This window comes from Neurospora crassa, linkage group IV (assembly GCF_000182925.2).
Source record: "Neurospora crassa OR74A linkage group IV, whole genome shotgun sequence".
In the NCBI taxonomy this organism is placed as follows: domain Eukaryota; kingdom Fungi; phylum Ascomycota; class Sordariomycetes; order Sordariales; family Sordariaceae; genus Neurospora; species Neurospora crassa.
In genome coordinates this window covers 3535698-3562274 of record NC_026504.1, presented here as the reverse complement: position 1 = coordinate 3562274, position 26577 = coordinate 3535698, and the positions used below count along the sequence as shown (strand labels likewise).

The following is a 26577-nucleotide window of genomic DNA, read 5'->3' as shown; positions in this document are numbered from 1 at the left end:
CTACCTATCTCTTAGTCTTTCCTGATGCAGTTCTTCATCTCTCTCAACATCTCACTCCGTCACCTTCAAACCTTATACGGGTGTCACTTGGAAATATTCGAGACTATATTCTATATAGTCTGTGTAAGGGGATGGATGTGTCAGCGGTAATATAATTCTGCCTCAAGCAAAAGAGACGTTACTGGGAATTGGTCCGTCGTGTCCTTTTGCCACGTAGGTGAACATAACAGTGTGTACGATCAACAATAAGCAGCGTGAGAAGCAAATGCTACTAAAATGGGGTATCATCGATAGATACTCGCCCGTCCGTTTCGTATTAAACGAGCCCCAATTAAAACCCCTTCCCCAACTTGAACCCGACAAAGGAGTGGAAGCGAAGAGAATAAGAAGAGAGCTGATCCTCCTGTTGACGGAAGACCAGAGAGGAAATTCATCAAGCAAAACAGCGCAAACCAGGACCCTAGAAGAATTAGAAAAAGGGTAGTGTAGCACAAGTACATGGCAAAACTATCTCAACGCAATTGTTCGTCGCTTATTTAACAGGAAGTAGAAACCCATTACGGCATAACAGACATATAGCTAAGGGGCCTGAGGAACCCTTTCCGGTGGCCGTCGCCGACAACAGTAACGTAACGTAACATAAATAACTAGGAGTGGTATAGTGGAAACATAATTCGCGCCCCGAGACACGCATAGACATAGAGATGAACAGCAAAAACAAGGGTGTACTTTTTCATATACAACAAGAGAGATCAGGTAGGTGGCAACAAAACTCCTACTGCTTGGGGCCATAAGCCTCATCAACCTCCTTCTTGTACTTGTTGAGGATGCCCTTGCGGTTGAGCTTCTGGGCGGCCGTTACAAGACCCTGTGATTGATTTGGTTAGCGATGGGTTAGGTAAACAAATAGATGTAGACAGTGGAAAACTCACGTTCTGGGGGGTCCACTCCTCATCCGACATAACGACACCCTCGATAATCTCAATGCCAGAAAGGCCGCCGGCACGACCGGCGTTCTGGAGCTCCTTGAGAACGGCAGCCTGGAGCTTCTTGTTGTGTACGAGCTCCTCCAAGCTGTCACCCTTCACACCACTCGAGGAGGCGAGCTTCTTAAGGGCGGGTTCCGCGGGAACGATGATGGCGATGGGCTTGGAACGATCCTGGTCGGCATAGACGCAAATATTGGCGACGACGGCGGCGGAGCGGTAGATGGACTCAAGCTTCTCAAGAGCAATGTACTCGCCGTTGAGAGTCTTGACGAGGTTCTTCTTGCGGTCAATGATCTTGAGATGGCCGTTCTGGTCCCACTCGCCAATGTCGCCGGTCTTGAACCAGCCGTCCGCGGTCACAGCGGCAGCGGTCTCCTCGGGGTTCTCATAGTATTCGGAGAGCACAGAGGGGCCACGGAGCCAGATTTCACCCTGGGGGTTGGGCTTGTTAGTGGCGAAGTAACCGGCGTCGGCGAAATCGACGAGCTTGGCCTCGATCGAGGCGGGCATGGCGCCAATTGACTCAGCAGTCCACTCGTTGGGGTTCTGGAGGGTACCCATAGCGGTCGTCTCGGTAAGACCATAGCCGATAATCATGGGGCAGATGGCCATGGAGATGAACTTTTGGGTATCCTTGGCGACAGGGCCACCACCGTTCAAGCAAAGCTTCATGCGACCGCCAGTGGCATCCTTGATCTTCTTGAACACAATGGCGTCCAAAAGACCGCTTCCAGGAAGACCAAGGCCCATAAGCTTCTCCTTGAGAGCAAGTGCGCCCCAGAAAAGGTTGCGGAGGAGAGGGCTGCCAGCGTTGACCTTGGCGAGAATGCCCTTTTTGACGGTTTCCCAGACGGCGGGCACACCAACCAAAACGCTGGGTTGAAACTCGCGGATATCGCCGAGGCAGTTGCGGACGGAGGTGTCGGAGAGGGTCTTGGGGTTACCATAACCCATGGTTGAACCCCAGTAGAGGGAGGCGTTCTCGAAAACAAATTCGAGAATGTGAGCGAGGGGAAGGTAGGTCAGGAGGCGGTCACCGGGGCCAACGAAGGGCTGGACTACGGGGCAGACACCAGCGACTGTGACAAGGACGTTAGTAGCAGTTCAGGAACAAGACAATAAGAGTTTGCGGCCACTTACCGGCAGCGACGACGTTGCTGTGCTTCAGGGGGACACCCTTGGGGGTACCGGTAGAACCGGAGGTGTACATGATGCAGCAGAGATCCTCAGGGGCGGGCGCGACGGGCGCGACGGGGTTCTGCTTGCCGAGCTGGACAAGCTCGTCGAAGCTCAAGACAGTAACACCGCGCTCGTTCCTGAGGGCCTCAATGTGGGCCTCCTTGACCTTGTTCTGGTTGTTCCAGATGACGTGTGTGATGCCCTTGGCATGCTCAAGAACGCCGTTGAGGGTAGGGAGAAGATGGGGGTCGAGGAAGATGGCCTTGGCATTGGTAGCGACCATGGAGTACTTGAGACCTTCGGCGCCGAGTGTGTCGTAGGCAGTTACAATGGGCATGGACTGGGTCGCGGAACCATGAGACATGGCGAGCCAGTTCTGGCTTGTCGCGGCAAAGATGTGGACACGGTCGCCCTTGTTGAGACCGATGGCGCGCAGACCAGCGCCAACGTCGAGCGTAAGCTGCTCGTAGTCCTTGAAGGTAATGAACTCGTAGTGGCCGAGCTCGAAGTAGGTCCAGTTCTTGTCCACCTCGCGCTCCTCACCATCCACCATCTTCTTGACCTTCTTAGTCTCAACATGGGTGTTTACGAGCTTGCGGGAGCCCATGCACTGGGACTCGCCATGTGCGAGGGCAGCCCACTTGACGAGTTTGTAGACGGTATCGATTTCCTCGCCGATGGCCTCATTCTCGCCCCATCGCCTGTTTGGGGGTATGGCATGCAGACCGTCGATGGCGAGGGGAATGCGACGAACAGGAGTCTCGCCCTCGACGGGCGTCTGGCCCGGGACATCGAGAGTATAGGGGGGCTTAGCGACCAGCTTGGGAACTGGCGTCAACGTTGGGATGACCATGATGGGCGATGATATTAAAAGTTAGGTAGGTAGAGCTCGAGAGCGTGGTTTTCTCTGTTGGTTGGGAGGAGGGCGCTGTCGGAGAGGAAGCCGGTCTTTATCGAGAAATGGGGGAGGAGATGCACGGATTGCCGAGACCGCGGTCGCGCTAAACAGAATCCCGCCCTAGTGTCGGTTGCGGGTCTTGGGGGTGTGTGTGTGTGTGTGTGTGTGGATGTGGAAGGTCGTGTCGTCAGTCGTCTGGTAACCAACAATGCAACGTAGAGGGCGTTGGTGGTTTGGATATGGAGAGAGAATAATATGGAGGTGAGAAACGGAGGAAGAGGACGGGAGAGAGGACAAGAAGAGAGGTGGATGGAGGTGGAAGTAACGGATGGAAGGGAAAAGGAGTTTCTTGTCTGTCTCTCCAGGTCCTCGGACGGGACGATGGCCACAGCGGCACTTCCACTTGAGACTCGGACGGGATGCGCTGAGTTGGGGTTGGGATGTTATTTTCATTTTGGGGACTGCCCACTTGGACTGGCAAGGGGCCCATTGGTCCACAGCCTGCACCAAGAACCCCACTTCAAAGCCATCTGGCCAGGGCAGATGACGCTAGGCAGGCTAGCGCAGTCGAGCACACAGATGCGCGGCTCGAGCTTCCTCTAGGTGCCGCGGTCTTAACGTGCTCTTCTTGCAACTCTTGGCCCTTGCCGTCCATCTGCCCTTGCCCGCTAGACTTCCCATGACGAAACAGACACCAGCTTTGCCTTGAGATGCGCTATTCGAGTAAGGATAGCGCGTCTCTGAACTTCTCCACTGTTGGGAAAGTGCTGTGGCCGGCACAAGTGGAAGCCAACAATTCCATGTCACCACTCTACTAGTGTAGTGTACCTACCTAGGTACCTCTACGTAACGTTAGAGATGGATACCTATGCAGTGCTGGTTAAAGTCACTTCCATGCATCGTGTTCATTTCGAGCGCTTCTGCACACTGGAATACATGGCGCATCGCAGCAACCACTTCGCAGACGACATCTCAATCCCCTTTTTTTTTTCTTTGTTGATCTTGTCTTGCCGCGACCGACCCTTCTCCAGACCGTCTGTCTCTTTCGTGAACTTGAACTTCCTCCAGACACTAACACGGCCTAGTGCTCTCCGATTTGGATCAATGTGGAGCTCTTCCGAACAAGCCGGGCAGACCTTACCTCTAGCGCATCACCGTGGGCGGTCTCGGAGTATTTGCTGGATTGCCTTTGAATGGACGAGGTAGTAAGCGGGCACTGTTGGTTTCACTATTTAGGCACAAAAAGAAAAGAAATTTGGTGATGCAACGAGATGCTACGATGCTGTAGGGTAGGGTAGGGTTTGGGTAGAGCCACAGGAGCGAAACAACGGAGCCGAGCAAGTCGTCACATCGAATGGGACTCTCCCGTCTGGTACATATTAAGGATCTCGGCCAACGACAACAGCATTGCGCCTGTGATACCCTCATACAAGAATACTACAACACCATAGGAGCACAATCACAACATCAGCCCCGAAGGACTGCGTGTACCACAAGTTCACTCTCCCCGGAGGCCCAGACTCCACGATCTAACCAACTTGTCGGCTTGGCAAGTTACGTATCCTTAAAGAGGCACGGAAACAAGCGAGGATGGTCCAAGTGGGTGCGCAGGCGTGTGATGACGGTCACTGTGTTTGTTTCTTGGTTTTCGACCTGAAATCTACAAGAAGCTTGCTTCCAAGACTCCAAGACATTTATTCCCCGCCTTTTTTTTTTTTTTTTGACACCCGTCCCGAGAGCCTCCACAGCTGGGATGCATCTTCCATGCGCGCATCCCTCCGCCTTCAAGTACCCGTAACCCGAAGTGCTCCGGCTCGACCACAAGCCCATGTACATAAGACGGAGTACGGTACGGACCTAGGAAAGGAAATGTGCGGGAGGACAGCAGGGACAGCATACATCACCACCAGGGATGCTCTCTGGTTTCCTTCCCTACAAAAAGCCCAATTGCTTCTCTTCTTCCTGCAAAGCTGTCCGACTGTCGTCTGTTGTCCCGCCGGACCAAGCATTGGAAATGGAGACCCGGACGGCTGCGATTCGTTGGATTTCTCCACTGCGGCTGCTCAACAAAATAATGTCATCCCAGTCTGCCGTCTGCCCCGTCCAGGCCAGTCCCTGTGTCTGTATCTCCTCCTCGCCTCCGCATTTCCTTCTTGTTTTTTCCAGGCTCATCGCCAAGCTTTGTCTGCTCTCCACTGGATGTCGTCTTTGTGGTTTCCTATTTTGTAACTTGCAGGACCGGTTGGCATCTCGCTCGCACTCACGCATTGCATCAACCTGTGCGTCAGTCTGTAAGTGGCAAGTAGCTAGCCAACAGCAACAACAACGAAGCGATTGCGGACTACACACACACAGTGATAATCAGAATGGAGAGGCATCATGAGGGGGGCTGCGAAGAGCTGGAAAGCTTTTTGCGATTGCTCGGAAAAGAGATCAAGGACTTGGACGATGCTGATGAAGGTTTGCGCGCAAAGTGCCTTTGAAGTAAAAAACAGAGCCTCACATAACTGACTTGGTGAATACAACCAACCAACAAACAGAGACATATGATCTCTACGCCCAAGACCTGCCTTCATCAGATCTGGGGATCATCGACCCCAAGACCACCAAGTTACAACTCACCGTGGCCGGTCGAGAGCTCACAATCCATCAATCACCGGGAATCCTTTCCTCGGCCCGTGCCGGAGGAACCACCGGAGCCGGTGCGTAAATCAATCAAAGAAAAACCCACCCCTCCTAGCCATGCCATTGCACCAGCTCCTCGGGACCCTCACCACCGGAACCCTACCCTCCTTCTGTTTATCCCTGACCCTGATCCTCACTCATCACTCGTCCATTGCTGGCCGCCTGCCCCATGCGACGATCTGTCACTCATCTCCTTAACCGTTGCCCGAGCAACAGCTTTCATTGTTGACTTTGGCATCCGTTATCGATGCGCTTTGATCTTCCCTGCCTGTGCTTTTCCAGCTTACATATGTTGCTGTAGCATTGAGCACACATCTACACGTGTACACAGAGTCGCATATGTACAAGTATAGACTACCTAGTCACTCGTGCGCATCAACATAACATTGTACCTCCCTGCACCAATTGTTCTTACTACTTGAACCCTATTCAAACACTTCACGAATATTTCCAGACCCTTTCTAATACCTCTTTCGCATACATACCTACTTCCTAAACCCTCCTTCCTTCTCACCCACTTCCCACTTTCCCCTTTCCTCCCTCAAACTCATCCCCCCCGATTTCTACCGTATCCAAGCATTCACTAGACTAAAACTCTCGTCTTCACTTCAACAAGTAACATGGCGAATAACCCCGCTCTTCGCAACCTGGATCTCCTCCGCCTCGAACCCTCTCTCCACGCACCTCAACCTCTTCAACCACCATAATAACAGCCCCTCATCATCGTCTTTTTCTCCGACGACAACATCGACAACAACAGTAATCGAACTAGGCGCCGGCACCTCCGCCATCGTCGGCCTTTTACTTGCCCCCCGCGTTGGTAGGTACGTCCTCACCGACCAGGCGTACGTCTCCAAGCTGGTGGAGCGCAACATCCACGAGAACTGGTCGTCCGTAGTGCAGCAGCAGGCGCCTTTCGTTGGGAGTGGTGGTGGTGGTCAGGGAGGGAAGGGCAAGAAAGGAGGAGGAGGAGGAGGAGGAGGAAAGGGGTCGAAGAAAGCATCAACCTCATCAACAACAGGAGAGGAGGGACCCGGAGAGAGATTGGTTTTCAGGGCACTAGACTGGGAGCAGGACACGCCCACCTCCTCACTTGCTCAGCCGGTTGCTGCGAGTTTCGATCTGGTGGTTGCTTGCGATTGCATCTACAACGAGGCGCTGGTCGATCCCTTTGTAACTACCTGCGTGGATATTTGCAAGCTACGCGGTAGCAGCAGCACCAGCGATAACGGAGGGAGGCCGACGGTGGTGGTGGTGGCTCAAGTACTCCGGACCTCGGACGTCTTCGAAGCGTGGATAAAGCGATTCGTACAGGATTTTCGGTGCTGGAGGGTGCCCGATGACCTGATGATTGATGGGCTGAAGAGTGAGGGCGGAGGTGGGGGAACATCGGGGTTTGTGGTGCATGTTGGTGTTTTGAGGGAGGGGAATTGAATCATCAGTGAAAAGCCGAGGGCTGAATTCAACGTTAGAGGTGGGCGATACTAGAGAGAGGCAACCTAGTTGCCTCGATTATCATTATTTGTAGGCAAACTCGGGAGTTGCGATGCTGTCAAAGAGGTTGATCATTAGATGATAGTATGTAACCTATTTACCACCGGACGCGAAAAGGCCAAGTACCCAAAACTCCCAGCTCCATTTGATATGCTCTTTATAGAGAAGCCCCAAGAAACTGGTAACAGATCCAAGACCGTCTGAAATCCACATCATCCGAACATATCTGTCTGTGCGCATTATCCCGTTCATCCAATGTGCTGTAGTAACATTGCAAAGAGGAAATATCAACTCCCCTAAACCAAATCCCAAGCACATATCCCCACGAAGCTGTACGCACACCTCCCCTTCTTTCTCAACCACTCCTCCTTCGTCAATCCTCTCGCACACTTATTATCAATCGTTGACACAGCAAACACGGTGATCTTCTGTCCCGGCGCTCCCAAATCAATGGCAGGTATGTCTGTCCACCACCAGAACCCGTCCGTATCCAAGGGCACAAAATCCTTGTTTCTGCCATCTCGCCCCTCGATCGCCACTACGAACAGGTACTGCTTTCCCCCTCCGTTCTTTTCCGGGTCCCAGTGCACGCACACCTTGCTAAACTGAAACCGCACCACTTCGCCGCTGTAAACGGGAATTGTTGCCGTACGCGGCTCCAGGCTGAATTGATCCAGTCCATCTTTGTCCGCGTCGCCGTACCAGCACGGGGTAGGGCCGTCTCCAAGAATGTACTCTTCCCAGGTCAAGATGCGCCCGTCAGACCGGTAAAAGTGTCTCCGGTCTGTTGGAAAGTGTTTTTTGCCGATGATCTCGTTGGGGAGGTAGAACATCTCCGGACTAAACTTCTTATGGAAGAGTCTGTCGTCCCCCAGGTGACCGGCGCCCCAGCAAGCGTCGATGATCTTCCATTCACCGCCATCGATGCGAACCGCGTTCCAGGCGTGGTTTGATTCTTCAGGTGGAACAGAAGAGCCAAAGGCTAGATCGTGGTGGCCGAACCCCTTGCCGTGACCGCTGATGAGAACACAGTCGAGTCCAGCAGCGAGAGCAATGGCTTTGTACACGTCTGCGTAACCCTGGCAAACGGCTTTGCCACTGAATATCTGTTCGGCGGGTGACGAATGGTGTGGAATGCAATTATTGAAGAAGCCGTGGGTGTCGTATGCCATGTTGTGGTGGCACCAGGTGAAGATGGCACGGGCTTTGTCAGTGGGGGAGTCGAACGGATCGCAGAGGACGTGGGCTAGGTAACGAATAGTGTCATGACGTGGAAGCGAAGAGATCGGATGCTGCGCCGCAACAGTATCAGGCCCGGAGAAGTCTCGGCATATGAGACAGTCGGGACCGACTGGAGGGGCGGAGACTGATCGAGGAATGACCTCGGTGCCATTGGCTTTTCGAGAGACAACGACATCAAACGTAGGTCGGGAACTCAGCGGGATGGGTGGTGGTGCTGGCTCTGGGACCGACTTGGGTCTGTCACTGAGTGTTGGAGGTGGCAGACGGCGGTTGGGAAGGGGTGGGCCCGGCTCTTCCTCGACGTCGGGGAAGGTAGAATGCCTAGCGGGCCGTGAAGGAAGCCTGGGCGGCAGAGATGGGCGTGATGGGAGTGCCGGGGGTTCGCGGGACACAGTAGACGGAGGCGGTAAAGAAGAACGCGAGGGAAGTCGCGGGGGGCCTTGGGATACGGCGGGCGGAGCTGATCTATTTGCTTCTCTTTCTTGCTCTTGCTGTGCTTCCCGGGCCTTTGCTTCGAGCTCACGTCGTGTCGGAGGTAGTGGCGGTAGCTTCGCTTGATCGAAAGCTGGCGGTAGTTTCCTAAGAGGATGGCCGGAATCCGATGTGATGCTAGTGCGCGCGGACGAAGAGGCTGTATGATTCCAGGACGATGCGGACACATTGGAAAGGTGTGAGATGTCGGATGAGTTGGAATTTCTTCGAACGCCTGGGACAGGAAGAGAAGCTGAGGTTGGTCGTCGAGACGGGAGAGCCGGAGGGGTATGCTGTATAGAATTTCGGGAGGGCAATGGCGGCGGCTTCTTGTTCACGGTGGGCATCGGCTTGTCTTCGGGAATATCCTGTTCGGTGGTTCGTCGCGGCAGTGGGGGAGGCCTGTCGATAGCGGAAGCAGCCCGAGTTGGGCGTGGAGGAAGCGACGGAGTCGGGAGACCTCCATTTCGATTCAGTGATGTCGGAGGAACCACAGGAATATCTGTTGCAGCTCGAACGGGGGGCGGAGGCGGAGGTCGTTTACCAGCAGTCGAAGGGGCGCTGAAGTTCTTTTGCTGGTTCAGGGCAGCGATGCGCTCCGCCAGCGTGTTAAACTGTGGCTCTTCCACGTCGGCCATCTTAAAAAATGAACTATGACCACACAGATCGTAGAAAGACAGAAAAGGAGCGGGAAGAGAAGTGAGAGCAAGAAACGAGCTGGGAAGGGGGGAAAAGGCTGAGTTTTCAATCCCGGATTCACGCCAGGGGTGAATTGGAGCAACGGAGGCTGAGAGAGTCTGGGCGCAGAGATCGTCCGAAAGGCGAACGGTTGGCGTTACAGATGGGGCGCCACCAAATGCACATAATCAGGAGTCCGACCGAGAGTTGGCACGTGGATTCGGAAGACGGAGAGATGGGATGGATGCCGGATGCTCGAAGCACATTTGATTACATCGTGTATATGCAAGAAAGAAAAGGAACAAGAAAGCAGGCAGGTACTCAAAGTTGCAGGAAGTGGAAGATAAAGACACGGAAATAAATGCAGTTTGTACGCTGGTGAAGGTGGCCATTGAGTGTTAGCGTTGCACTCATACCTAGCCGGCTTTATGGAGCACTAACGTTTCGTTAGCTTCTAGGCAGCCACGGGCAATATCCACTCGTGTGCATTCTGGGGCTGGGTGTGGAGGGCACATTGGTAATTAGGTAGAGTTCAAGTTCCATAATAACTGAAGTGGAAGTGTTCGACTCTTTAAACGTTGTTGTAGATTCGAAAAAGTTATTAGGCAATTCATCTTGGAAAGAAAAACTCGTCCCTAACAAATGGTTGATAGTAGCCAGTTGGCTTGCCAAATGGCCACAAGACTGAACAAACCGAACATGTCACATTCCGTACCTTAGACCTTGAAGATGAATACTCTTGTTATACATCCAAGCGGGCTATAACAGCACTTCTGACCTGCCCGATCTCAAGGCGGGCAGTCTGGATGAAGGGACGGACTCTAGCTACAGGTAAAGGCAGGTAGGTACAGGTAGATGATTTCGAATAACTGCCGTGACCCCTACTACAGTCTTGCAATGGCCTTTCCTAATTATAACAAGCCATATTTGACTGTCCTTCAGGTTGTTCGGTTTATCGGCCAAGGGTCACATCCATTTTGTCACAAACGAGAGAGACAAGCATGTACTAGGTACCTATGTTTGTTGTCGGTGGAGTTGTCACAGCCTTCCAAGGCGTCCAGTTGAATCAGCCATCGTCCCTGAGACTTCAGCTGTAAAAGGTCCAATGGTAATGGACCAAGGGTAAGTGGGGCCTATTGCCGTCCTCCCGTCCCCTGTCTGTGCCTGCCTGCCATGCTGCGCCAACTCGCTACCCCGCCTTTTGATCCCACCTGTAGGTGTGCTTGGCCCCCCCCCGCAGTGCCCGCTAAAAAGCAGATCAATCGATTGATCCCCAGTTTCCCATTCCAGGGTGCAGGGCAGTGTCAACATGGAAGCCATCCCCTGCCACAGGCCTGCCTCTTCTGGCAGCCCATCGGGATGATCCACGACAGCGACCCTTGAGGTTAGAATCGGCAACCAAAGAGACAGACAGGCAAGAGCCAGGAAGAGGGAGACTGCCCGCTTTCGACTCCCACCTAGGTATCTCGAACTCGACACCTCTACTGTAGCCCAGGGCCGTCGCGTCTTGACGGAATGAACCCACTCCTTCAGTCATCTTCAGTCTTTCCTCCCAACGGGCGAATGGGCTTTCTTTCATGGCTCGGTACTCCCCAAGAGACTGCAACAACCATCAGATGACAAGCTGAAGTGGCGGCGGTGTGGTACACATTGATCGATATTTCTTCCACCTCGCCAGCTCGCTGTCGCTTTATCCACGGAACGACTCATCAATCACATATTCTAGGCCTCATTAGGACATTGCTCTTACGGTAGATATTCCAGCCCGAACAAACAGACGGCTCCAGGACGACCGCTACAGGACGCGGTACCCGACAGCTGTGTATCCGAGTTGCTGTTGGTGCCCAGCCGCAGCGCCCATCAAGTCCCGACCCGTCCCGTCTGCACAGCTACGAGAAGCAGAGGCATATATATTCACACGTTTATCCATCATCGCATAGAAAAGCAGAGATAGCCGCTCGGCTGCTCGGTTGCCCTGACAGAAAGACTATTGCTTCCACCACCTGTACCTGCGGCATCGGCATTCTGACTTTCTCCCCGCACTTCAAGTTCTCCAAGAAAATAAAAAGGCATCGATCTAGATGTCTTTTTCTTACCTGTCAGCCGATTCAGCAGCAGCCATGGCCTCGCACGAGAACAGTCACGCGTCGCCCGCCGTGAACCCTCACAGTTTCTTGGGCATGCCGTCAGAGATTCAAAAGGACATCGTCAAGCACTGTTGCCAGCCAGACCTCATCTGTCTCGCCCTTGTCTCCAAACACTGCCGAGAACTTGCCGCTTCCCAGCTGTATCGCCAGTTCCACATCGTTTTTCCGGATGAGGATGACCCGTCATTCGACTCCCCCATTGATGGTCTGGCCGGCGGGCTGGATACCTTCGTGACCAGCAACTACGACTATGCGCAACATCTCAGAGATCTTTCACTCGACACCCTTAGCGCCGGTAGCAAGGGGGAAGCCGCTTATAAGCCCTACCTGTTGCAGAATAGCTGCGGGAAGTTTATGAACACTCTTCTGGTCCTCGCTCTGCGCAAAGCAAATAAGCTCGAGACTTTCAAGTACGCCCATCCTGTTATGCCCAGTTCTACACATACACCGTTACCAGAACGCCGGCCTGTGCTAACCTTTGTATCTCTACCAGGTGGAATATCCGCGTCGAGCTGAGCCGTCCTGTATACGCCGTGCTACATGACATCCGAACCATCGCCCACGTACACATACGCATGCAGGCAGGCCCGTCTTTGTATGAAAAGCCGCCTCCGCTCCCTCATGCTAATCACCCACCGCCGCCCATTGCTTCCGGCCTGCCGCCGGTACACTGGATGCCTCAAGGCACTCATCCGCCCCCGGTTCCTCCGCAGCAGGGTATGGACTGGGACTTACAGTTAGCGAACCTTGCGAACCTTAATTCGAACTTTGGAAATGCGCATCCTGTCCATCCTGTTCATAACTCACAGCCCCCTCATCCACATGCTTTCGCTCAACAACATCCTCATCTACAGGCTTTCCCTCAGCAGCCTCCCCATCATCATCAGCCTCCCGCTCCCAAGCCCCCCTCCAAACCAAAAGCGCAAAAGCGACCTCAGGTCCTCATAGAACCTCCAACCTTATCAGGATTCAGAAACCTCAAGAGCCTCGCCGTCCTCGATATCGACAATCTAGATATTGTGACAGAAATCAAGACCTGTGTTAGGAACTCGGCCGGGACCTTGACCAAGTTGAAACTGTCTTTTTCGCATTTCCTCGCATCACAGGCCCGGAAGCCAACGGCTCCCGAAGTCGTTACGGACGATAGCGATGAGGAGGAATCCGTCTGGTCCACTCCTGGCTCGAGCCCGAGTCCGAGTCCGCAATCGAGTAATGCGGTCGAAAGCACTGGAGCGAAGGCACAGCGGGCGCAGGAGGAGAAAAAGACACAGGAGTCCGTTTTGGGACGCATCTTCGATGTTGAACACTTTGTTGTTAAGAAACCACAGAAGGACGTCAAGGCAAAAGAAAAGACATCAGCGGAGGCAGTGAACGCGGACCCTGGCCAAAGATTCATCCAAAACGTGATGAAAGCGGCAGAGCTTCTGATTATGGAGAAGGATGACTTACGACGCGACGCTCTTGATATCATCCAAACTGCCGCCAGTGCTTATGTAGCTTCGCTAAAGACAAAGCAGACTAGTACTACGTCTGCGAGTTCCGAATCTCAGTCTGCTCAGACCAAGGTCGAGGCAAAAGGCGGATCAAATACAGGGGAACTGGGAACTGGATCTATGAATTCTTCAGTCCCTGCCAGACACAAGAAAAAAGATGACGAATTCACCCCGGAAGACATCAACATTGAAGAGCCTGAGGGAGAACTCCAACTCGATCCGGGATCCCCAGGCCCCAAAATTGAGGACACAGAGACTGTACTAGAGTTATCACCTTCGCAAACTCTGTCGTCGTTGGTAGCAGGCGGCCTTGACGCCGCTTCTGTCAAGAAGGCCGTGGCCAACTTGGTAGCACAAAAGGTTAACTATCAGACTTTGATCAAGAAACTTGAGATGCATGAGGCACGAGCTAACGACATTCGCAAGGAAACCGAAGAACTGCGCGAGCAAGATGGGCCTGTCGATTGCAAACGCATCGCTAGAACCGAGAAAGAGATTACAAGGCTAAGCAACGGAATCGAACTAGTTAGGAGCGAACTCAACCTGGTCGAGGCTGAGGTAGCCGATTCGCAAAAGGAAATCTATGGTCTTCGCAACTCGGATACAGCTGAGTCCCAGCGTCAGCAGCGGAGTGAATATGCGAGAGCTACTCGTGGATTGCCTCTTGAGTCACTCAGCATCTATCTGATTCCGGCAAAGGCATCCTTCTTCTCCAAGGCCCTTGATATTCGGATGCTCACTCGCATCACTCTCCTTAACGTCGGGCCGCAAGCACCGATTTGGGCTTACTTCAAGAGCCAGAATGAGGAAAACCCCCTCCCGCTTTGCGAAATCTTCACCGACAACGTCACGACAACTTTCTTGCAATTTGTTTCCCAACTGAACCAGGTAACCGAGCTGTTCTTGCTCGAGAGAGAAGCCAAATACAAGCCCGAGAGCTTCGCTTCCAAGACCCAAACCACCATTGACGATATTCGGCGACTGGCCCTCACAAAGCACATGGCTAGTCTGCGGAGGCTCATGATCAAGAACTTGGCCAGTGCGGCGTGGGATGTGAATACCAAAACCATCATGCTATTGTGCAAGCGTGGCAAGAATGTCGAGGAGCTTGCCTGCAACATGAGTATGCGGTGTTTGGTAAGTGCCCCTAGGACTGACCGAGTCTATCAGAATAGTTCACTAACCTCGGTGCCTCAACAGCATGTCTTCAACCAGAACGCGCGCTTGCTCGGGAACCTTCGCGCTCTTCACATACCTATCCTCCGTTGCGATGACCCGTGTCCCTCTTTACCGATGGAGGGCAAGAAATTTTTGGTCGATAACCTCTCGCAGTTTCCCTTGACGAAGCTAGAATGGATTTCCATTCATGATGGCGACTGCGTGGACCATGTCAAGTTCAACAAGCCGCAATCGGTGGAAGAGAGGAAGAGAAGAATGGCGGCCAAAGAGGCCAAGGGCAAGTCAAAGGCCACGGTGGTCACCGCCAGTAATGGAACATCAAGCAATACAACCCAATACCCGAACTTTCCTCCCCCGGAAGCCTGGGATGATGAGAGTAGTACCGACGAGTGGCATGGAGATGACGAGTGGACACCTTCGTCAAGCAACTTTTTGGTGCAGTTGGGGACTATGCGCTTCTACGATGTGTGGGGGGTAAGAATCTTCAAGAAGGAGGTTTTCAGTGGCCGTCTTTGAGCCCCAATCATGACGCGCAAATATTTTACTTGACGCCAGCGGAATCGGGGAACATGATAACGAGAGAAATGAAGGAATGGTGAATAGCGTTTTTTTCCACTTTCTGATTTCGTCCAATGAACGTGGCCGACAGGACCTCTGGAACCAGCCGGAGCTTGGGTGTCGAAGCGGTGGTTGGATCGTGATGGTTGCTTTTTAGACATCTGAAGAGGGCCTTTCGGCGTTCGTGTCGGGGAGAAGAGGAAGAACAATAGAGGAGATGAAGTGTAATATACCCAGTAGTTTTTTTCTGCTTGCATACACAAGGCACAATCAGCATTCCACAGTCCAGTACTGATTTGTCTGGTAGCTCAAGACCTATGGTGAACTTTCCTATACGTTCAGATACCCGACTGATGGGTAATTTCACCTTTGAAACGCTATTTCTAATATTCAGTTTGTTATATCAATTCCTGTCAATGCCTTCATAATTCGTACTTGAGCATTACTGCATTGTTTGTCATTTTGTATGACCGTTGAACTTCAATAAGAGTAGTGCCTGCCATTTCCATCAATACAACTGAAATTTAGGTAAGTTGGATGGTGCAATCTGCTATATTTCCACGCCATCAGACTTTGAGTGAGTTGTTGACGTCCATGACAATTTTGACCAAACAGGAAAGAGCGACCCAGTTCTTGCCAATGGAAGCAGGTGCATGTAGAGCCATGGAACACTCAATTTACAAGTGATATTTTTGCTCGCCGACTTACTTACCTACTGGCAATCATGTTGTTTTCTTTACCCTCCCATCCCCCATTACGATCCGAATCATCATATCTTTACTTCTTCCCCCAGTATTCACTAACAACCCGCCCGCGAATTCACTGATGCCCCATACAAAGCAAGACCGCTAGGCTTTTGGCAGAGCTTAGATAGTTCTGCTGGGTACATCTCTCCGTCCAGAGAGGTGTCAGTGGGCGGGCAGATCATGGCTTCCCACAACCATCACGTATCACACTCATGCCAACCGCCGCCATTAGGCCTCGACGGTGCCATGCCCTGGCCAGGTCCCATCTACAGACAATCGGCCACCTGTCCCCAGTCGCCGGCCCAGCCCACTCATACCAGAAAGGCAGCGTCGGTGAAAAGTTCGGGATCGTCTATCAGCCGTGGCCGGAAGAACATCGCTGCCTCGGTTAAAGAATTCTTTCACGGTTTGAGGCCGAGCAACTGCCCCGAACAAGGCTTCACGCTCCGGCATCATGAGCGTGATCATGGGCATCCGACGATTGATGAGATCTTGACGACGGGGGAGCGAAACACCTCGACCGCCATGCAGCCGCGTACCACCAATGCTCGGAGATTCACCACACCCAGGCGGAAGAGTGTAGATTCTGACCCTGGTCAGGCCGAAATTCGGCATCACGACCCGAGTACAACCGATACAATTGTTTCTGAAGCTTGGAATATTCCCGTGGTACTTCCTCGACGAGATTCGAATATCAGTGGCAAGTCGATGGTTAAAGGTACGTCAACACTCAGCATCTCACAGGGACTGAAGAAGCATCACCACGGCTAATTCAACCAAGCAACCCATATCCCGGCTAGGAAGATCACATCGAGGTTGAATACGAGATCGGATGACGGCCCTAAGGTTACTTATCATCGTGGCGACAACCAAATTTCATCACTCGATGGAACTTGGGCCAACATGGGGGAACGCCGAGTGAAAAGCGGAAATATCCCTACCTTTTCCAAGCCATCGCGGAAACCCGTGCCAACTCAAACCGGCAGTTATCTTCCCACATCGTCTCAAGCTCATCGTGTAAGCACTGCTGACTCCCACAACGTTATGTCATCGGCCGTGCCGGGCTATAACAGAGCTCGCTCACTGTTCCTGGAAAAGCAAGAAGCCCGGCGCCAGCGCCGCATTCTAAGAGAAGCTGGTGACTACCTCGGAGTGACAGGGGCGAACCCTTACACGGGAATGTTAGACAATATCACGCCCAGAACGAGCATAGACATGACGGAGTTTCGTCGTGGTTCTCTCCAACCATCCCCCCAGGGATCGCCACGGGGTGAAGAAAAGAGGCGTGGTACTGGGAAACGGACGGGTCCTCGGCAGCCGTCCAAACTCAGAAAAGAATCGGAACAATGGCCATCTGCGGCTTCACCAAACCTAAGTCCAATCGTTCAAAGCCAGAGCCCAAGCAACAAGAGTGTAGAACCTGCTCAGACGGGAGAGTCAGCCACTACCAGTCACACTTCGAACTCTTTTTTAGGGATGGAGACAATGGCGGTTATGGTACCGTCAGGAGGAAGCCTCGCTTCAGCGACCTCATTCCCGTCGAACACGAAATCTCTCAGGTTACGTTTTCATCCATTGATTCCCCGGAGACTGGGCCCTGGTCCGATGGACACCGGCTCCGTCCCGGGCCCGACTGGGATAAAGAAGTCCTTCTCCAGGATCCCAGTGCCAGATCACTGCCCAGTCTCGCGCAAGATGTTGCCAGGAACCCCTATGGCACCCGTCCCCAACAGCGCCAAGGTCATTTACCCACATTTGGACCTCACGAACCTGAACCCAGCCCGCCAATGGGCAAACATGCTGATCGAGGATCTGAGTGGCCTGGAGCGCAGTATCCGGGACAGCACCAGAGAAGCCAAGGCATGGGCGAGTTCCATAACCCAGGACATCAGTGGGTTGGGGCAGGCGCTCCACCTCCCACAACCCCAATCTGCTTGCACACCCATCATCACCATTACTGGCTGCGAGTCCAGTCCTCACCGCCAGCTTCCCTCCGCCATAAGGGAAATCTGCCCCCAAAGACCCGAAGCCAAGGCCCCTCAAAAGGCAAGAAAGACGTCAGGAAAGAAAGCAGTCAAGCGGCTTCAGAAGACGTTACAATCCGTAACCGAATCGTCGTCACACCAGACATCGTCCCCGTCGCCGAGCGCCGTACCCAAGAGCGGCTCTTCGACGCCGCTGGATTCCCCTCCCAGCATGCAACCGAGCGTATCGCCGAAACTCGCAAGACCAGATCTCCATCATCACCACAGCTGGATAGCATCACTGACCGCAGACCGGGTTGCAGAGATGGTGGCAGAAGATCTGGCACGTGCTTCCCAGGACGAGTTACCAAGAGCAGCCAGCGTTACTATATCGTCAACCCAAGAGACAATGCGCACGAAGGACGAGGCGAAAACCTCCCGGCGCGTGTCGACGCCTCGTCCTCAGGAACAGACGGGCTGGGAGATGCGCAAGACGATGAGAGGGGAAGCGGAAATCCAAGACCCAACAAACGGAAAGAGACGGTCACCTCTCACGTCCACTCATACGCGCCGGCCAAGTCTGGCGAAGTCGAAGAGCTGGTCGTCGAAGAACCAGAATTCGGCCGATATCAAAACTTTGACGCAGGCGATGGTGCAGGGGGCAGCGCGAGCAGCGTTTACGCAACACCCAGCGAACCAAAGAACGGGGTCGGAAGGGATCCCAGCATCGGCGTCAGGATCGGACTCGGCATCAACCACGGGACAGGCCACGACTGGAGACATGAAAGCTGGGGAAGCAACGGGAGCGGCCGAAAATGCGATGGCGGTCGAGTTGGGAACAAGTCCAATGACGTCATTACTAGAACAAAGGAACAAGCGTCACAAGCGTCAAAAGCTGAAGGACAGCGCCGGCCACGGCGGCGATGACAATGACGGTCGTTCCAGAAGCCAAGACCCGAAGTCTAAAGTCAGTGAACCCCAGACGTGCCAAGGAGATGGGGCGGCGGCTAGTGACGATCTGTATCGGCTTTTCCCAGGCTTGGCACTCCCTGTCAGGTCGATGGTGGCAGCGGGATCAGGAGGGCAGCCTTTCGAGGTGCTGGTCGGGGTCCGGATCGTGGTGTCAGTAGTGGTTACCTTTGTAGCGCAGTTTGTCTGTGCGTACTGGGCCTTTGTGCGGCCGGTGTTTCATCTCGATTCGCCGCTTCACAAGAGGTACGCACGGGGACAGGCGACGCTGGGAGACGTGGTGGTTTATGTCTTTGCGCTGATGTTTGTCTTTTTGGCGGGCGCGGCTGTGGTGTGGGTGATCAGGGGCACGGTTCTTGTGTGCCGTCTGGTCAGGGCGATTATCGGAGGATTGGCAATGTTGGCGGGTTTGTGAGTGATCACAAGATTGACCGTGTTTGACAGTTGAGGGTTCTCGTCTGTGGAGACTTTGTTTGAATGGGTGGATCGTGTGGTACGAGTGCGGTGGTAACTTGTAGCTTCCCTTTCCAGACGATGGGTACGTTGACATGGAACGGATGAGGGAGAAGAGATTGTTGCAGTAAGCAGTGTTGTCATGGCTATCGAACATCGCCTACTTGCGTCTCTAAAACTCCGAAAACATCGTTCAGGGAACACCAGGCTGCTTCGGAGTTTGTTGTTTGTACAATGGATATTCTTACGTATCAAGTTGCCCAAGGAGGATCCGTACCTGAAATGAGGGTTGAAGGCGGTGTTGGAAATATTCTCTTATGAATCACAAGGATACAAAAGGTGATGGTGGAGCGGGGACGAATTGGGTTCTGCTATGGACCGTAGTGGGACATCAAGGTACTCGGCGAGAGGTGTACCGAAGACCGGACCTGATACTTGCAAACAGCAAGGGGCAGAACATTGGATGGGAGATTTTACCTACTTGTAGACTGCTAGCTGAGGAAATATCATTACTCTCAGCACAATGGATATTGGTCACAGGATGATCTACAACAACATTGTCTTGCGTATTCTCTCTTGTTCGAATGCCTTCAGTGTCAAACCCGCTCTCTTTTCCGGACTCTCCACCGGCCATGGTTTGGGGATTTCATCGTGAGAGAAACCCGTGTGGCCTCCACTGCAAACGCCCTGTACAGTAATTTCCCCTGTTCGTGCATGTAATCCGGGACGGTACTCTGCATGCATTTAGAGGGACATATGCACGAGTAGGCTCGTGCCAAGACTTCTAAGCCGCCGTAGCAGAGGGATTCGCGGGGACGTTAGGGAGTTGGTACAGGTATAAGGCCCTAAAAGATCCCAGATAGAGGGTGCTAATAAATGCATACGCACCAAAAAAACGGGCGGTTTCATATGCAAATAGCTGTTACGCAAATGCCCATACTAAATAATTGCGGCCAGCGATCTGTAAGCATTTAGAGGGTATTATGCACGAGCAGGTGCATGCACGAGCAGGGGAAATTACTGTAGCCGTGCGTAGTGGCCGTCGCCCAAGCCGTCGCATGCCGCAGCGTCATGGATCAACCTCCAGGATGGGCCGGTCTCGACGTGGCAGCAGCTGAGGCCGAGATCGGGAAGAACCAATGGCGGCGGTCGTGGTTGTCACAGCGTCTGGCAGTGCGTACCTGGGCGGGTGGAACTGGCCAAGTGGAATCGTGCGCGCGGCCAATGGGCATCATGTCTTTAGAAATTCCAGTGGCCACCCAGCCCACCCCGCATTCCGTGAACCGGAGCTTGATGCTGTCCTCCGAACATCGGCAGGCCGCCCCAGCCCTGCCGTCACTGTCGTCTCTTGCCCAATGCTTCGTATCGCAGGCGGATTTTTTACAAGACTGGACGAAATCGAGCCACGAGCGGATCGCCAGGCAACCAGGGAAACAGAAAGATTGGTTTGACTCCAGGTGTTTGTACATAGATTGATGTATATTTGCGAATGGGAATTGTAGTCATCGGGGAAAACTTAAAAAGGTCCGGTGTCTGCCCGCTTTCGCTTTCTTGCCACGGCCGTCTCAGTCTCACCTCCTTTCCCGCTTTTGCCAACTTTCTCCTCAGGAATCTTTCTACCTCCCAACACTTACCCTACTTTATACCCGGGATTATCAAGCCTTGCCATCGTTGTGTCTTGTTGATCGAGAACCGAAACAGCTGCCAACTCAAAAGCCGAGAAGGATAACTGCATCGCCGATATACGGTTCCGCCTCCGAGATTTGGTTGAGACATCAAAGCCCCCCAGACCTAGCCGAACCGGAAGCTAGACAACCCCACGCCGGTTTTTCAACCCATCCATACAACAACCTACAGTCCCGACACCAGACCTATTTATTTGCTGCGTGCCGGTTTTCTTCCCAAGACTTCTTTCTCGTTGTCCCCCGATTGTGACAACGTTATATACTTCGCCCTATCCTTCTCCAACCAACCAACTATTCCCAGCTACCTCACCAGCCAGGGAACCACCGACCTTCACATAACCGCCACCATGCCGTCAGCAGAGAGTACCCCCCGTACCCTTTACGACAAGGTCTTCCAGGCCCATATCGTCGACGAGAAGCTTGACGGTACCATTCTCCTCTACATTGACCGCCACTTGGTCCACGAAGTCACCTCTCCTGTAAGAAGTTTGAACCCACATGCTGGAGAGCTCCGGTTTCGCAGTCCAGTGCCCAGTACTGACCCCTAATCAATAGCAAGCTTTTGAGGGCCTCGAAAACGCCGGACGCCAAGTTCGCAGGCCAGACTGCACCCTTGCTACCACCGATCACGTAAGTTCAATGTCACTGCCATTGTTTTTTTATTTTCACATGGCTGCGCATGCAGCGTTTTCGCGCCCATGATACCTTGCCCCTTCGCAATCGCTGTGTGGGACTGCAAGCTGACCGCGGACCCGCTGTAGAATGTCCCCACCACCTCCAGGAAAGCGCTGAAGGATATCGCCAGCTTCATCAAGGAGGATGATTCGAGGACGCAGTGCGTCACCCTCGAGGAGAACGTCAAGAAGTTCGGCATCACATACTTTGGCCTCAGCGACAAGAGGCAAGGTATCGTCCACGTCATCGGCCCCGAGCAGGGCTTCACCCTTCCCGGCACCACGGTCGTCTGCGGCGACTCCCATACTTCTACCCATGGCGCTTTCGGCGCTCTCGCTTTCGGTATCGGCACCTCCGAGGTCGAGCACGTCCTCGCCACCCAGTGCCTCATCACCAAGCGCAGCAAGAACATGAGGGTTCAGGTCGACGGTGAGCTTGCGCCCGGTGTGAGTTCCAAGGATGTCATCCTCCACGTTATTGGTCAGATCGGTACTGCCGGCGGTACTGGTGCCGTCATCGAGTTCTGCGGCTCCGTCATCCGCAGCCTCAGCATGGAGGCCCGCATGTCCATCTGCAACATGTCGATCGAGGCCGGCGCCAGAGCCGGTATGGTGGCTCCCGATGAGATCACCTTTGAGTACCTCAAGGGCAGGCCCCTTGCCCCCCGCTACGGATCCGAGGAGTGGAACAAGGCCGTCACCTACTGGAAGTCTCTCGCCTCCGACCCCGATGCCAAGTACGATATCGATGTCTTCATCGACGGCAAGGATATCATCCCCACTGTTACCTGGGGTACCTCCCCCGAGGACGTTGTCCCCATCACCGGTGTTGTTCCCGACCCCGAGACCTTCGCTACCGAGGGCAAGAAGGCTGCTGGCCGTCGCATGATCGAGTACATGGGCCTCGTTCCCGGCACCCCCATGGAGGACATTGAGGTCGACAAGGTCTTCATCGGCTCCTGCACCAACTCCCGTATCGAGGATCTCCGCGCTGCCGCCCAGGTCGTCAAGGGCAAGAAGATCGCCGCCAACATCAAGCGCGCCCTCATCGTCCCCGGCTCCGGTCTCGTAAAGGACCAAGCTGAGGCCGAGGGCCTTGACAAGATCTTCCAGGAGGCCGGTTTCGAGTGGCGCGAGGCTGGTTGCTCCATGTGCCTTGGTATGAACCCCGACATCCTCTCCCCCAAGGAGCGTTGCGCCTCCACCAGCAACCGCAATTTCGAGGGTCGCCAGGGTGCCCAGGGCCGCACTCATTTGATGTCCCCCGTCATGGCCGCCGCCGCCGCCATCGTCGGCAAGCTCGCCGACGTGCGCAAGCTCACCGACTACAAGTCCAGCCCGCATGTTGAGGCCGCTGTCATTCCTGAAACTACCTCCACCGCCAAGGCCCACACTGACGAGCGTATCGAGGAGGACGATGTCGAGAAGGACAAGCTCGCCGACCAGCCCCAGGACTCCTCTCCCCAAGTCAACACCTCGGTCTCCAAGTCCTCTGCTGGCCTCCCCAAGTTCACCAACCTCAAGGGCATCGCTGCGCCCATGGAGAAGGCCAACATCGACACGGACGCCATCATCCCCAAGCAGTTCCTCAAGACCATCAAGCGCACCGGTCTCGGCTCCGCCCTCTTCTACGAGATGCGTTACAACCCTGACGGCAGCGAGAACCCCAACTTTGTCCTCAACCGCGAGCCGTACCGCTCCGCCAAGATCATCGTCTGCACAGGCGCCAACTTTGGCTGCGGCTCCTCGCGCGAGCACGCCCCTTGGGCACTCAACGACTTCGGCGTCAAGTCCGTCATCGCCCCTTCCTTCGCCGACATCTTCTTTAACAACTCCTTCAAGAACGGCATGCTGCCCATCGCGATCAAGGACCAAGCCGCTCTCGAGCGCGTGCACGCCGAGGCCGCGGCCGGCCGCGAGATCGAGATCGACTTGCCCAACCAGCTAATCAAGGATGCTGACGGTAACACCCTCTGCGAGTTCGAGGTCGAGGAGTTCAGGAAGCACTGTCTCGTTAACGGGCTGGACGATATCGGTCTGACAATGCAGATGGAGGATAAGATTGCCGAGTACGAGGCGAAGATGAGCCAGCAGACGCCCTGGTTGGATGGACGCGCGTATCTCAAGAGGAAGGGACAGGGTGGCAAGTTGGTGGCTAAGGCGGTCCCAGTACCGAAGACTAACCGCGGGGAGGAGAAGAAGGAGCCGCTCGAGTGGTAAAAGAGTCATATGGCATCATCAACAAAAAGTTAAAGGGTTCCAAAGAAAAGGAAAAAAAAGGTTAGCGCCGCCATAGAAAGGGAAGCGGCTGGTTGTTAGCGGACGAATGAGTCATGGTTTTTTTTCTTTCTCTTCTTACTTGGTCATGTCTTGCTTTTCTTACAAACGCTTGATATCACGGTGCTGCGGTTGCGGGTTTTTGAGTTTATCATGGTCTCTTTAACTACGGTCTTGGCGGGGTGGACAGTCATCAGCGAATGACTCCACAGTTGTTCTTCTTTTTTAGCTACGTATATATTCATGGCGCATATACATTACCCGGATGGGTTTCTTCTTTTCATCTGTATAATTCCTTGCAATACATGTTTTAGTGGGAAGTGATCGTCAAGTAGGAAAAAACACATGGACATGGGTGGACATCATATGTGATCGAGAGTTCGGTAAGCTAACGATGAAAAACCCATGTGTGCTTCTAATTATGCCCCAGAGAAAGAAGAACGCCATATTATATGCCCTTCTCAAGTACGTGTTGACATAATACATCGCCGCCTTTCTTTCGATAATACACGAACTCGCTTCTTTCTTTTAGAGATATGGAATCAAAAAAAAAAAAAAAACCCGGCCCTTTCCCCTAAAAACGCCGTTCGCAAAGAACTCCAAATGTTGATGATACATCGTCAAAGGCAGAGAAGAAAGAACAGCTTAATCCCCCCTTTTATTACATTTCTCATCCTCTTTTCAATCTCCTAAAACTCCCGTCTAAACCCTTCTCGTAGGAAACCTTTCCTGCGCCCACCTATTCGCCCGCGCATTATTCAACGTCGCCGGCGAATGCTGCATATACGCACTACTATCCCCATCCCCGTCCCTGCTCGCCGCCGATGACTTCCTGGGCGACCCACCGGCAGCAGCAGGATAAATCTCGCTCTTCAACGGACTCGGCTTCACGGGGCTGTGCTGCCTGATCAGCCTATCCGCCAAGTCTCTCTGCTCCAGCGCCGCCATCTCGCGGCCGTTGCGGGGCGAAGGCGGCGCGTCAGTGCCTACGCTGGCTGTTCGCTTGAGTGGGGAGTTCATGTGCTGATACACGCCGAGGCTGCCGCCGCCGCCGCCGCCTGCTGCTTTACGTGGTGGGTAGGAGGTGGTGCCGGCGTGGGCGACCTGTCTCTTGCTAGGTGTTGGGCGGGCGGTCATCGAGATGGTCGAGGGGGTGTTGCCGTAGCTGTTTTGGCGGAGGAGGGCCGTCGGGGTACGAGTAGTAGTGGTGGTGCTTGAAGAGGTTACTGATCCGAAACTGGGACGGCCGGTGGTGATGGGTGTGTAGGGTCGCGCCGCGGGAGTCGAAGCGTCGGTTTGTGTTAGCTCTCTGCTTTGCTTGAGGACACCGTCGGGGTCGAAGTGTTTGGCGTAGTTTGGGTTCGGATGCGTTTCGAAGCCGCGGCGGATGATGGTCGAAGGGGTGCCGATAGCTACCGATTCTTCTTCCAAAACGTCGTCGACAATCGAGACCTGGGTCGCTACCTCGCGGTAAATAGGGTACACCCGCGGGTGCACGTACTTGATGTCGTATTCGTGCATGACTTCGCGGTGGATGATGTTCATGTCCTTGGATTGCTGGGTGAAGCGGGAGGTCAGGAGGAGCATCTGAGCTGTGAGGAGGAGCTGGAGGAAAAGAGCTTTGAAGACGGTCACGCTCGGGCGCGGGTCGAGGGCGGCCAAGGGGAGGAAGAGCATGTAGATGAGGACATGGCCGGGGCTGAAAAGGCAGAAAATGCGCAGTGTTGCCGGGTACGGATCCCAAACGGCCACCTCCCAGACGTCGCGTGTCTTGTCAGGATGAGCGCGCGCCTCGGCCGATTCGCCCTTTGCAATGTTTTGGATATATCGAAGGGGCGTTGGGGTGGACGGCGAAGAATCGACTCGGACACGATGCGCGGAAGGGGTTGAAGGGCCTTGAGCCTCGACGTTCGCTTCGAAAAGTCGGTAGTGGCGCGATCGGGTCATGGTGTAGAAGGCATTAAGACCAGAGATGGGGATCAGGGTCCAGATGAGGAAGTTAATCTGTCGCATGCAGTCAGAACATCGTTCACTATGCCGTACAGGTCTGTCCTAAAAGTAGTGAAGCCTAACTCACCAATGCCTTTGTAAAGCCGCTGGAGGGAGCATCCGAGAACACATCATCGTCGACAAGCTCTCCACTAATGTTTGCGTTCGCTCTCGCAAGTAGGAAGAGGACATTCGCAATCAGACCGAACCAAGTACCGAAAGTGGTCGAGTCCCAATCGAAGCTTTGGATTTCCTCCGAGATCCAGATATAAAAGTCCATAGGGTTGAGGAAGGCCTGTATCCGCTCGGATAGCGGGCGCCGCCGTACCAGGCGACGAGGTGTTGGAGGCATGTTTGGATTGCGATGATGACGATATTGTTTGGTGATGACAGATTGCGACAACGCAGAATCGATGTTTGGGGCCGCCTTCCCACTCGGTGGTGTTTTGGTAGAAGATACGAGAGGATTGTGCGCAATGATGTGACGGTCTTGCGCAGTCCTTAGTTGTGTATCGTGTGGTGAAAGGGCACCGGGTTGTGCCCGGATTGGTTCTAGGTAAGGTTGGTCAAAGAATGAAGATTTCTTTTGTTTACTTTTGCATTTGCGTTGCTCGGGGCGCGGATCGAGAATGGATTGGAAGAGCTCTCCCTAGGTAGGTCATGGAAATTGACCCCGGTCGCAGTCAAGGTTCAACCAGTGGCAGGCGAGGCGCAACCTGAACCGAGAATTTAGTGAGCCCCAGCTGTGTCAGTGGAGTTTTTAGAACCTGGCATTGCTGAAAAGAGGGGTCGAGTGGGTTTAGCGCG

At 53.8% G+C, this 26577-nt stretch overlaps 7 protein-coding genes across 8 annotated transcripts; 4 read left to right on the top strand and 3 right to left on the bottom strand.

The window, feature by feature from the left end:
- Positions 1-129: 129 nt before the first annotated feature.
- Positions 130-3485, bottom strand: NCU04380 (acyl-CoA synthetase). The gene is made up of 3 exons (XM_952364.3): positions 2130-3485; positions 933-2068; positions 130-868 (listed from the first exon to the last, which is right to left on the bottom strand). Exons 1-3 carry the CDS (start codon positions 3019-3021, stop codon positions 776-778), a joined length of 2121 nt encoding a protein of 706 aa, XP_957457.1. The 5' UTR covers positions 3022-3485; the 3' UTR covers positions 130-775.
- Positions 3486-5328: 1843 nt separating this feature from the next.
- NCU04381 (hypothetical protein) lies at positions 5329-7239 on the top strand. Its single transcript, XM_952365.2, has 3 exons — positions 5329-5526; positions 5607-5768; positions 6368-7239. Exons 1-3 carry the CDS (start codon positions 5433-5435, stop codon positions 7183-7185), a joined length of 1074 nt encoding a protein of 357 aa, XP_957458.2. The 5' UTR covers positions 5329-5432; the 3' UTR covers positions 7186-7239.
- A 59-nt stretch (positions 7240-7298) lies between these two features.
- On the bottom strand, positions 7299-10001 carry NCU04382 (hypothetical protein). The gene has a single exon (XM_952366.2). The coding sequence runs from the start codon at positions 9594-9596 to the stop codon at positions 7542-7544; it is 2055 nt and encodes a 684-aa protein (XP_957459.1). The 5' UTR covers positions 9597-10001; the 3' UTR covers positions 7299-7541.
- A 911-nt stretch (positions 10002-10912) lies between these two features.
- NCU04383 lies at positions 10913-15297 on the top strand (the record flags this gene model as incomplete). Of its 2 annotated transcripts, XM_011395790.1 has the most annotated exons (4): positions 10913-12193; positions 12277-13636; positions 13703-14413; positions 14477-15297. In XM_011395790.1, the coding sequence occupies 4 exons, from the start codon at positions 11718-11720 to the stop codon at positions 14969-14971; spliced, it is 3042 nt and encodes a 1013-aa protein (XP_011394092.1). In that variant the 3' UTR covers positions 14972-15297. The 2 variants fall into 2 exon arrangements, with proteins under 2 accessions (XP_011394092.1, XP_011394091.1); XM_011395789.1 differs by having other exon boundaries at positions 11757-12193; positions 12277-14413; positions 14477-15261.
- Positions 15298-15939: 642 nt separating this feature from the next.
- NCU04384 (hypothetical protein) lies at positions 15940-19107 on the top strand (the record flags this gene model as incomplete). Its single annotated transcript, XM_952368.1, has 2 exons — positions 15940-16477; positions 16541-19107. The coding sequence occupies 2 exons, from the start codon at positions 15940-15942 to the stop codon at positions 19105-19107; spliced, it is 3105 nt and encodes a 1034-aa protein (XP_957461.1).
- A 1430-nt stretch (positions 19108-20537) lies between these two features.
- On the top strand, positions 20538-24171 carry leu-2 (leucine-2). The gene is made up of 3 exons (XM_952369.2): positions 20538-21309; positions 21386-21460; positions 21592-24171. The coding sequence occupies exons 1-3, from the start codon at positions 21178-21180 to the stop codon at positions 23722-23724; spliced, it is 2340 nt and encodes a 779-aa protein (XP_957462.1). The 5' UTR covers positions 20538-21177; the 3' UTR covers positions 23725-24171.
- On the bottom strand, positions 24037-26465 carry NCU04386 (hypothetical protein). The gene is made up of 2 exons (XM_952370.2): positions 25859-26465; positions 24037-25785 (listed from the first exon to the last, which is right to left on the bottom strand). Exons 1-2 carry the CDS (start codon positions 26120-26122, stop codon positions 24484-24486), a joined length of 1566 nt encoding a protein of 521 aa, XP_957463.1. The 5' UTR covers positions 26123-26465; the 3' UTR covers positions 24037-24483.
- Between the last annotated feature and the right edge of the window lie 112 nt (positions 26466-26577).